Source organism: Gossypium hirsutum, chromosome D03 (assembly GCF_007990345.1).
Source record: "Gossypium hirsutum isolate 1008001.06 chromosome D03, Gossypium_hirsutum_v2.1, whole genome shotgun sequence".
Classification (NCBI taxonomy): domain Eukaryota; kingdom Viridiplantae; phylum Streptophyta; class Magnoliopsida; order Malvales; family Malvaceae; genus Gossypium; species Gossypium hirsutum.
In genome coordinates, this window is record NC_053439.1 from 51132614 (window position 1) to 51144686 (window position 12073).

General features: G+C 28.5%; 1 protein-coding gene across 1 annotated transcript; it reads right to left on the reverse strand.

Moving 5' to 3' along the window:
* Positions 1-4645: 4645 nt before the first annotated feature.
* LOC107927058 (oxysterol-binding protein-related protein 4C) lies at positions 4646-10564 on the reverse strand. The gene is made up of 7 exons (XM_016858025.2): positions 10297-10564; positions 6752-6907; positions 5935-6180; positions 5703-5799; positions 5328-5619; positions 5139-5241; positions 4646-5052 (listed from the first exon to the last, which is right to left on the reverse strand). Exons 1-7 carry the CDS (start codon positions 10519-10521, stop codon positions 4795-4797), a joined length of 1377 nt encoding a protein of 458 aa, XP_016713514.1. The 5' UTR covers positions 10522-10564; the 3' UTR covers positions 4646-4794.
* Between the last annotated feature and the right edge of the window lie 1509 nt (positions 10565-12073).

Below are 12073 nucleotides of genomic sequence, written 5' to 3' on the forward strand. Positions count from 1 at the left end.
TCAACTGATCTAATGCCTCTCTCCGGACAGATATCCCAACTAATCTGATTCAAACAACCATGACTCTAAGTCTAGTTTAAACGACCGTGAACCAACTGGTCCTTTTATTTTTTGGATTTAAAATCCGCTTTCAATTTATATATAATCACTTAACCTTTTAAATAAAAAGCTAACAATAATAACTATTTGAACTAACTAATAACATTAAAAAATATTGAAGTAATTAATAATATTATAAAAATATAAATGCCAAATTAGGTTAGAAATTAAAATATAGGGATTAAATCTCAAATTTAAACATATTAGAATGACCAAAATTGGAAATTAACCATTTTTCCAAAAGAAAAAAAAAGCTTGGTTGGTGTGTGCCACATGTCAGCATAAAGAAGAAATGACATTCTTTTAATATACAGGTATATAAATAATCTCTCTAATTTTTTAATTTCAAAATCCTCTTTCAAGTTATATATAATCATTTAACATAAACTTACGATATTAACTATTTGGACTAATTAATAACTATCAAATATTGATTTAATTACTAAATTAGGTTAACAATTAAACTATAAGGATTAAATCTCGAATTTAAGCATATTAGAAGAACCAAAATTAAAAAACTAACCATTTTTATAAAATGAAAAAGAAAAACACAGTGGGTATGTGCCACGTGTCAACATGAGGAAGGTCCTTTGAACTTCTTTAATATATAAGTATTAGTATGGTTCTTAGCTCACACTTTACGTTAGGTTGATTATTTGTTTGTGTCAAATTATGGAGTAAAAAATTGAAGGTTAAAATATACTCTAGATCCCTATACATTTTTTACATTTGGAATTTAGTCCCCCTACATTTATATTAAAGAATTTAGTGCCCCTAGTTTCCAGATTTAAAAATTCAGGTCCAATTATTACCGCTATTAAAATTATTTTATTAAATTATTTGGTATCACGTTTTGAAATTAAAACACACACACACACATTCTTGATAGTCATATAACAATAAAAATAGTATTAAAAATACTGATTAAGATTTTTTTCCTTAAAACCACCCATTAAATTCTATCATGATAAAATAATTTTTTGGTTGGAATAATGTTCTTAAGAAAATTTGATGTCATCGTTTTGATTGAAATAGTTAACAATAGTAACTATTTAGACTTACTTATGACATTATAAAAGTAGAGGGGTCAAATTGTGTTAAAAAGTAACGCATATAGATTAAATCTCAAGTTTCAACATAGTTCAGGGGCTAAAATTAAAATTTGACTATTGTCTTATAATGTAAAAATGCAATGCGAGCCTAAAAGAAATAGGAAGCCACGTATCAGTCTGTAAAGCTCATATATCATTCAAATTATATATAACCATATAATATTTTAATAGATAAGTTAAAGGTTTTTATTATTTGGACTAATTAATAATATTTTAAAAATATAAGGACCAAACTATGTTATAAATTAAAGTATAAAGATTAACTCTCAAATTTAAACATACTAGAGGGACCAAAAATAAAATTTAACCATTTCTCTAAAATGTAACAAAAAAAGAGAACAACGGGGGACACATGGTGGATGGTGGAAGGGGGACATAATAGAAGGACCAAAACAGAAAATAACAATTTCTATAAAATGTAAGAAAAAGAAAAGAAAAGAGAGAGGACAAGGAAGACACGTGGCAGAAGAAAATAAAAATAAATATGTATTTAGCATGAGAATATATTATTGGATTGTCGAGTAATTAAATTAAGAACTTGGACCTTGAAATCATAATATATTTGGTTGTATAAGTTTGGATAAGTAGAGATCATGTTAGAAGTATAAAGGATGATGTTAATGTGAACATGAGTTGGGTTTTAGATTATATGGTAAATTATGTGGTAGTAGGGACTTAAATGTAATGGATAGGAATTTCAAGGGTTGATAGCGAGTAATGATAGAATGAGGTCCCTGTAGTATGTTTGCGAAATCATATTCGAACTTGGTTGGGAAAATCGAAAGATACAAAATTTTCGGATATTAGGGTTCCAAGGGACCAAATTGTAAAATATACATCGATGATTGAATTGATGACTATGTCTTTGTGGATTGTGTATTAGTACCATTTTCGTAAACAAATTTATCATACGTAGTTAAAGACAATGCTGGAATTTCGAAGGCGAAAGGAAAAGAAAAGGCGACGGACTACTAGTGTTTTTTGATTTGTGCTAACTTAATATGTTCTTATTTTATGTTTAAATTGATGTTTAATTGTTGACTCCGTGCTTTTACGAATGAAAGCATGACTTGTCTCATATGTTGTTGATAGCCTCATAGTAATATGAAAGCTAAATAACAACACAAGGCATGATAAGTGAACAAGGTAAGTAATTATACTTTATGTTATGTTGAAATATGAGATCAAGATGAAAAGCGTAGAGCACATTGTGATACATTAATATTCGAATTAAGAATCATAATGTGTTATGTTGAATTAGTTTGATAATTAAACTTTGATACTAATGTTATGTCACATTGTTTTATGTTTATGTGCTTTAATTCAAATTATGTTAGCACCGTTGAATTCTTTTGCTCAGCAAACTGTTTGTTTAATTTTGTGTGCAGGTGTTAATTAGATCTCGAGGTTTTAGAGAGGTCGACAATATCTGTAATTCAATTTTCGACTCAACAAAGTGTGTATAGTTATTTTATATGTTTTGTTGAGGTTGGCATGCCTAGTGTCATAATTTGGTTGGGGTTCAATTTGACGTTTTGGTACCTATCATACTTGAGACTTGTAAATAAAGTGTGGTTATATAAGTATGGAGTTGTGTATAATATGTAATCTTAAGATTATGATAGTATGCATGCCTATATTACTATGTTTGTACCATGCTTTTGATGATTCTTACATACCAAGTAAGTGAATTTGATGCTTGAGTTGGTGATGTTATGTTCTTGGTTGAGATCATGTGCTTAAATGTGTTAAAGTATGCTTAAAATGGTGTTTAGAACTTGTTTATAATGTTCCATAATGTTTAAAAATGATTTGGTATTATTTTGGATCAAACTAGGTGTGTTTTCGGGTCTTTTTTGGGTCTTAACAAACTTTTACCGATACAAGGTGTATCAATATAAATAAGTCAATAGCCAAAAATGAACTGTGGTAAGGACTTCTACCGACACAGGTGTGGCAAAATAGTGTTTAAAATGACTCGAACTTGGTTTCAATCATCCCCATACACCTACAACTCGATTTAAAATGTTTCTGAAGTGCTTAAAATGACTCGAATCTATTTTTAATTAATATGAATGGTTTTGTATAATATGAAAATGCTTGATGCTTGTGTTGTTTATGAAAGAAAGCTAGCCCAAGTTGTTTTGACAATGAATGAGGTGTTTTACATTCGAACTCGACGATCAAGTAGAGTGTGAGGTGTGACAGTATATGTCATCAATTCATTGTTGGCGTCCACCACCTTAGATTACTTGTCCAAATTTCTTCTTCATTTTCTTTAAATTTCAACCGTTAATTTTTACCAACCAATCAAATTCATCCAAATTCCATACTAGTACCATTCTTTTTTTTTCCATATTATCACTTAATATATATAATTTTTTCCAAACCAATCATTATGTTGGAATCTAATCATGGAAAAATTGCTTTTAAATCCTTTTCGCAAAAAATTGTAAAATTAACTTTAACCCTTCAACTTTTTCATTTTATTCAACTTAGTGCATACTTTGGTTTCCGATTCGACACATCAATATAATTCTATTCCACAATCATAAAAAAAAATATTTATTTGTCACACCACCTTTTCTTCTTATAGTAAATTTACTCTTTTAATCCTCAAACTTTCACCAAATTTCAAGTTAGTCCTTACTAAAAATTCTCCATTCATACTTTATTTTCCCAATGTCTAAGTTAACTCTGATTAATAATTCTTACTTTCTCATAAATCTTACTGTTTATCTTTTAAAATGCAACTATCAGTGACATCAAGATTTTTATCTTACTCTACTTTCTCATATATATTATTTGACTTTATTCTTTTTAACACTTTATATTTTTTTTATCACATTACAATATATTCTAATTTTTATTTCTATCACTACTTTGATATCCACCCGAGCTCCCATCCCCCTTTCACCAAGATTTTCCGTAATCAATCTTGTTTCCTCTAAGTCCCACTGGATCATTTGTTCACGTATCACTTTCATCACTCGATTGATTACTTTGTTTGAATCAACTTTTTTAGTCATTTCATATTTTACATCATTTATCTCACATCTCCATATTCACACATTTCGTTCTTACCGTCATAACTCAATTCTTTTTTAATACCTATATCTCAATACCTATAATTTATTTTACTATTTCTAATATAATCATATCACATTTTCTTTTTTTTATGACTCAGTTTTAAGTTCAATTCATTCTTGATTTAGTCCAGAATCGACTAAATCTAAGATTTGATACCAATAAATATAACATTCCTTACCCAAATCAATATAATATATCCGAGCAAGAGATACCATATTTAAAATTTTGAAAATTTTTCATAATACTCTTACACTTAATTTATTATTGTTAGACTTAATTTCAACCTTTAAAATTCATTTTTTTGTGTTTTATATGGAAATTAATACTAGAAACTTATTTTGTTGAGTAAATATAACTTGCATTTATCATATTGTATGACATGTATAAGCATATAATGTTGTTCAGAAGCAGGTTTGGTTCCAGCTGCAGTATGAATTTTAGTATAAGGTGCTGCTTAAGATAGTGTTGATCTTTAAATATTTATTAAATAAGGCTATGAAAGAGGAAGAATAATTGGAGCAGGTGGAACCCATTGTTGAATAGGTGAACATTCCCAACCACCATCTTTGGTGCAAGTCACACTGAAATGCTGGGGAACCCATGGTGTTCCTTTCAACTCCCTTTCTCTCAAGACCTCCCTCTGCTTTCCCTCCACCGCGTTCTTCGCTTCTTTTGCTTTCTCCCAATTTTGGCTCATTATGGCCTCGCTTAGCTCACTCCACACTGCAGCCGATTCTGTTGACCTCACCCCCTAACAACACAAAATACAACAATCCATCATCATCCTTTTAATACAGAAATGCAAATTTGTTCATTCTCATTCATCAAGGAGTTTACCTTCAGATCGTTAACGACAGGGGTTTTCATCCCTGAAAATACTTCTTCTGCATTGTATATCACCCTCGACTTCCCACTATTATTGTCCTTCGCTGTCACCGTTCTGAATTAAATAATCATTAGATTTAGAACAGCCGCATGCATGAGATGGTTTAAAAATAATATATATGTATAATACATGTTGAATACCTATCCCAATGACCATTAAGTTGGAAAAGGGTCCTCTTGGTTGCTGTTTCATAGACCTTTCCTTTAACTGATCTATGACTTCCTCTAAGACCAAAAAAGGACTTGGGTCCATATCGTAACTCAGCTTCAAGCCCGTTTTCTTTGCAGCTGATTGTAACGTTTCCAGTCCAATCCACTCCTGGCAGTGGCAGAAATTTTATCAAGAGGTTGGGAGAGTTCATTTCATATGTTTCTCCTCGACTCAGGAGCTTAAGTTGCCTCTTCCCTCGCACCTCAGTTTCCACCCACGCACCTACCAATATTGTTTTCATTAATTAAACACCAGACCCACCAATCGTTCTAAATAAGAAAATGGGTGTAGGAAGAAGACCAAACCATTGAAGTTGGGGGCACATTGGTGACACCAAACGAGTTCAATATTGTGTTCCTCATCGGTTGCATGGAGAGCAGAAACTGGGGGGTGATGAGAAATCTGTAAAATAAAATCATGTGTTTCATTTGGACGATCAAAATCATCAATGTTATTTTGAAGTTTCAGCAAAATGAGAGATAAGATAATTAATGCAATAAAAATGACTTGAGAGGAGCAATAAATGGAAAAGGCCACCTGTTCGAGGAGGACGTTGAGAGTAGCCCTTGAGACATGATGAGTCTCACCGAGGATGGGATTGTAAGGGGCAACCCCAAATACGAGAGGGCGTAACGTGGAAATGCTCCAAGCCACAACCAACATGAATCTGTCGAGGGAGTTGTCGGCCTGGTTACATCGCCTCAACATGTCACTGCCGTTGCAGTACACTGTTTCTCCATAACATTGAAGATGTGACTTGGGAACGTTGAACTGAGGCGGCAGCTGCACAATCACATAATTAGTTATTTAATTATTATTTTTTATTATTACTTCTTAGCATTCGTTTTTTTCCTTACTTTATCTGATTAATTCAAAATATTATTATTCAAAATAATAATTAATTCTAATATTAATGAATGTATAATTAAGATATCTAGAATTTTATGGAAGTACTAATTTTATTTTACATCAATAAAATTAGCACAATTTCTTTTTTTACATCAATCTTTTTTAATTAATAATTTTAATTTAAATCATAATTATAATTATAGCATAGAATATTCAAGGAATAAATCTATTTTAAAATTAACACAACTCTTTAATTAATAATTAATAATTAATAATTAAATTAAATTTATTTTTAAATGTGTAATTGTCATAATTTATATCAAATTAAGAAATTACAGCATATATTGACTAATGATTATTTAATAAATTATTAATAATAATAAAATTGCAAATAAGAAAATAATACCAATATAAACAATCTTATGAATTTAATTAACATGTTGTTGCCTAATTAATTTTATTTTAAATTAAAAAAAACAAAAATAAAAATTGAAGTTTGACAAACCTTAAAATGAGTGAGATCTGAGCCTGGACGTACATTCTTGAAAAGACTTAATATCCTGTGGATCAAATTGGGAGCCTTGTAATCAACTTCTAGTTCACCATTTAATGATAATGGTCTCGTAAGAACTATTTTTATTTCATTCTCGCTTCTTCTTAACTGTCCAAATCCACGATTATCAATAATTCATCAATGCAATTCACTGACAGAATTACAATTAAAATGAATATATATAATTACGACCAAAATCAAATCACTAAATTTGCAAATGAAGGAACTAGAATATGTTTAGACAAGACTTATATATTGTGAAATTTAAACAAAAATAAAATATAAACGGAGAACTTACACATGCATAAATACGCATAATGAAACCCAACAATGAACACTCAAGATCTTATAATTTCAATATCATCAAAACTACTAAAGCCTTGTTGCCGTAAATGTAGACTTTTAATTAAAAAAAAAGAAATATTGTTAATGAAATTTGATTTTTTTTAGAATTAAACCGATCGATTAGACCAAAAATCAATTGAGATATCGATGCGAAATAAGAGGTTGAACTGATTAACCCATAAATCAATCCAAACCGGTTGAGCTAATGATCAAACTAGTTAAACCAAGCTAAAAACACCGATTGAATTTATTTTCTTTATTTTTAAATTTTTTTAATAATTTATTAAATTGAACCGAACGAACCAACTGAACAAAAAAATAATTAAATCAAGAACTAATGGTTTGATCAATTTGACAACCAATTCAATTATAAAAACCTTGAATTTGAGTATAAAAATGTATCTATATAAAATCTATAAAAAACCTCAAGATGGTTTGACTTAGACTTAAAATACTATAATTTTTAATATTTCAATTTTACTATTTCAACAAATAACTCATTTAATTTTTATATAATTTTTATCCTAAATATACAAACGATAAATTAGTACGGTCGCAGGAATTTCACTACTGTATCGGTGACATTGAAATATATTATATACTGGTGACAAGTGGCTTTTTTTTATTTTTAATAATATAGAGAAGTGGCTTTGTAGCCTATCACAATTAATTTTAAGATAGATTATATTATTTATTATTAAAGAATTCAAAAAAAAATTTAAAACACCGAACTATTTAAATGTTTTTAATTAATTCACTTAGCTGTTAAGTTTTTTTTAAAATTTTGTTAACGAGCTTCAAATGACAATTTAACAATTAGTATGGTAAATCAATACCTGTCGACGAATCAAATAACATATTTTAAATCTAAGTCGATTTGACAACTAATGTCAGAGATCAAAGAAAAAGATTAAATAAATTTTGGTTTATAAATTCATGATGCCCAAAGTCATTTTAAAGAAAAAAATTAAAATATAAAAGAGAAATAGAGCTTTCGATTGATACAAATGGTGTTACAATAAAAAGTCATATTAATAGTCCAGTGACTTAAATGAAAACTTTAAAATACTTCAATAACCAAATTATAACTTTTTTAATAAAATTATCAAAACAAAAACTTACTTATAATTTAATGACTAATGATATAATTTACCTTAATTTTATATCACTATTAGAATACATTATTCTTTGATAAATTCTAAAAATAACAACTTAGTTTCATCAAGTTACCTAACTTAAAAGAAAGTTTTCGAACAAAAAAGGAAAACCTTAAAAAAAGTTCAAATTTATGTACGTATTTAATAAATGGCTAAATTAATTTTTTTCATGGACTGAAATTAAATTATAATTTTTATAATAATAAAATTTCATCATTTTAATAATTTATATCTTTATAAAATTTAAAAGATTAATTTAAATTTTTATCTTTTAAAAAATACTAATTTAAAATTTTAAAAATTTACATAAAAAATTTTCTTACCAGCCCTACGCCATTAATGAACATTGAATATATTCTTGGACAAATTCTAAAAATAAACACTTAGTTTGACCAAGTTGCCTAACTTAAAAAAGTCTTCGAACCAAGAAAATAAAACCTAAAAACAATATCTTTTTTGTACTTATTTGATAAATGGCCCAACTGTACATCTGTAATGAATAGTTTTTTCTTTGACAAATTCTGAAGATTAAAAACTAGTTTGATCAAGTTGCTCTAACCTTCTTTTTTTAGGTTTGGGTAAAGTTAAGAGGGAAGCAAAAAAAAAAAAAAAAGGTTGTATTTAAATTGTATATCTTTATAATAAAAAATATAATTTTATATTTTAATAATTTAGGTTGTATTTAAGCCTAATTATCTAAATGTATTAATTTAATAAATTAATTAACCAATAATAACCTTTAATAATTTTTTTCAAATATAGAAAGAATGATATATCCAACAATCAAGCAGATTTGAGAAATATAGACTTTTTTTTCTCCAACTATTTACAATTAAAAGAAAGTAATTTAATATATAACCTTTAAACTATATATTTTTGAATTAAATATATAAATATATTTTTAATCCAACAAAATATTTAAACTATAATTTTACAATAATTATGTTTGCATTAAATTAAATTTGTTTTCCTTTTTTTCATTAAATCTGAGGTCCATCACAATTTTTTTTATTACATTTTTTGGTTTTCCCAGATTTAATGGAAAATGAAAACAAAGAAAAATGGGAAAAGAAAGAAAGAAAGAAAGAAAAGCATGGATAATTTGAAGAAGAGGGGTAAATAAAAAATTTTAATTTAATTTTAAAATATACCTTTAATTTCACGTAAATTTAAAAATAATATGTGACAAGTTTAGTTTTTATCAGTTGAAGTAGTTTTTTAAATAGAAATAATAGTATACTTCAAGGGCTACTTTAAATTAACCCATTAAAAAAGGTATACTTCGAGGGCTACTTTTTAAATTAACCCGTTAAAAATAAAGAAGTAGGAAATCAAAAACCGATCAAAACATTTTGGAGAAAGTCTATGGAAGAAGAAACAAATTAAAGTACAGGAAAAGCTTTGGGAATATAAAATAAATGAGAAATTGGCGTAAGCAATCATTGGGTTAACCAAATCCCTGGACTAGTCTGGAGTGGAGTGTTAGGCAAAAATGGATTCCCATCCTTCTACATTATTCACCAATCAAATTAGCTGACGAAAAACTTAAACAAACACCCCCCCCCAATCCCCCCCAAAGAGAGAGCTAACATCATTTGCATTTTAAGCCAAGCTTTTCTCAGATCGATTTAACAACTGTATATATAAAGAAAAAGAAAAGGAAAAAGAAAGATGCCATTACTTTACGCGACTTTTTCCTTTTTCAAATTTGCACAGATATCAACATAACAAACAATATTGTATTATTCTATAAATCAAGCAGGGAGTATATATATATTTTATGAAAAAGAACAATCAATTATCACCGGAAAACAGCCTTGAGTAAGGAAATCCGGTTTCAGATAACCGTAAAACAACCGTTTTGTGAAATTATGAGAAGCGGAAGAGTCATATATCATAATAAAAGAGAACGAAAGTGCGTCGTTTCTCGAAACGAACATGAGTGTGTAGATGAAAGGAGAGAGAGAGATGGAAAATGTAAAAGATATAACGTACCATTTGAAAGGAGCAGAGCAAGAAATAGATATCCAAAGAGGTGTGACCTGCAGTGCAGAGGGGTTTTTTTTTTTTTTTTTGGTATGAGGAAGATGAATGGATGGATAGGTTTAGTGGGATTTTTATAAAGGGGTTTAGAGTAGAGATCTGAGTGAGTAAATGAGAATAAATTTGGTAGCAAATGGTTTGATCACCGAGTTTCCCAATCAATCCAACAGTCTTCATATGCCAATCAACTGCCACCACCTGATTTCCTCTTTATATAACCATGCACTGAAAATAAGCAATTTTAGAACGTGTTCTAAAATGACTGGTTAACCAGAACGGTATTCACTTTAAAATGATTTTTCCAAGTAATTCTAGTATGCTTGTGATACCATGTGAGTTTAGCCTTCATTTCAACGAAGCAATTACTCATTTACTAAATCTCAAGCTCGTGGTGGTCTAATAGTTAGGGTGTTTACCGTCTCAAGTGTAATTTGAGTTTCAGTCATGTTAGTTAAATTGTTGTTAAAGTTTTGCCCTACTTTTATCTCCATCCTAATATTGTATAAAAAAATAAAAATTAATAAATAATAAAGGTTTAATAGTTTTTTTTACCCTTGTACAATATCTAAATTATTACTAAAGTATCCATATTATTTATTTATCAATTTGACCTTTATATTTTATTTTTAGTATCCGTTTAGCTCCTACACTTTGATTCTATAGTCTTCGTTACCCCAACTCAAATTTCGTTTAAAAAAAATAAATCAACCAGTGACTTGGTGTCAAAATAATTTCAAATTCACTTAATTTTTAAAAAAATTATACAAAAAACTAAAAAAAATCTTTAAAATTTCAAATAATAATAAATTTAAAAAAAAAAACTAAAAAAAACCCTAATTTAGTTTTGAAAATTATAAGTATGCAAAACTTCAAAAAATTTATAAATGTTCATAAAATTTGTTTGTTTGAAACTTTAAATTCGTGAAGTTTAAAAATGTCACTAAAAGATGTGAAAAAAAAACATCACAAAAAAATGTTTTAATTTTTGAAGCTTCAAAAGGTCATGAAAAAATGTGAAAAGCATCACCAAAAATAGTTTAATATGGTGGGATTTCAAAGTGTTATGAAAGGTCTTCAAAAGCGTCATGAAAGTCTATATTCCGTGATGTTTTAGCCATTACCTCACAAGCGTCACTAAAATTTCATTCTTTTGTGACTTTTTTTCTTCTAAATTCTTTTTTTTTTCATTTAAAATGTTACGGATAATATGACTTTTGTTGGAAAATTAAATTTTGGGAAGCTTTGAGGTATATTCTTAATTGGTAAAGGTGGATATTTGAATCATAAAATTATAGTTTTATATTCTACCCCATGAGACCTTTAAAACGGTATATCATATGCTCAAAATGATTGAGTGATGAATGAGAAATTGATGCTTAAAGTAAGCCACTTATGAATTATGTTGAGGAAAATAGAAAGCTTAGTTTCACATTGGTTAGATATCAAGTGTAGAATATGTTTATATATATGAACCGACTTGATGGTTATTGAATGACTAAGCTAATGCTCTCCCTCGTGCACAAGGGGGTGCAAATCCAAACCCGCCAGGGTTGGGGGCGCACTCACAAGACGTAGGCAACGCAAAATGCCCGGACCGATCGAGCCCTTCAAATTATATATATATATTGCTTTGGTTCGATCTTGTGATTTAAATCAATATTTTACATTACTGTTTATTTCTCTAATGTATTTGTAACAACTTTCTGTTCAAGAAAAGTTCATGAGCTTT

Excerpts from the sequence above, each read along its gene's own strand:
- LOC107927058 (XM_016858025.2), bottom strand. The coding sequence starts at position 10,521 with ATGAAGACTGTTGGATTGATTGGGAAACTCGGTGATCAAACCATTTGC. Across the intron at positions 6,181-6,751 it reads CAGATCTCACTCATTTTAAG|CTGCCGCCTCAGTTCAACGT; the intron begins GTTTGTCAAACT and ends GTGATTGTGCAG. Across the intron at positions 5,800-5,934 it reads TCAACGTCCTCCTCGAACAG|ATTTCTCATCACCCCCCAGT; the intron begins GTGGCCTTTTCC and ends TTTATTTTACAG.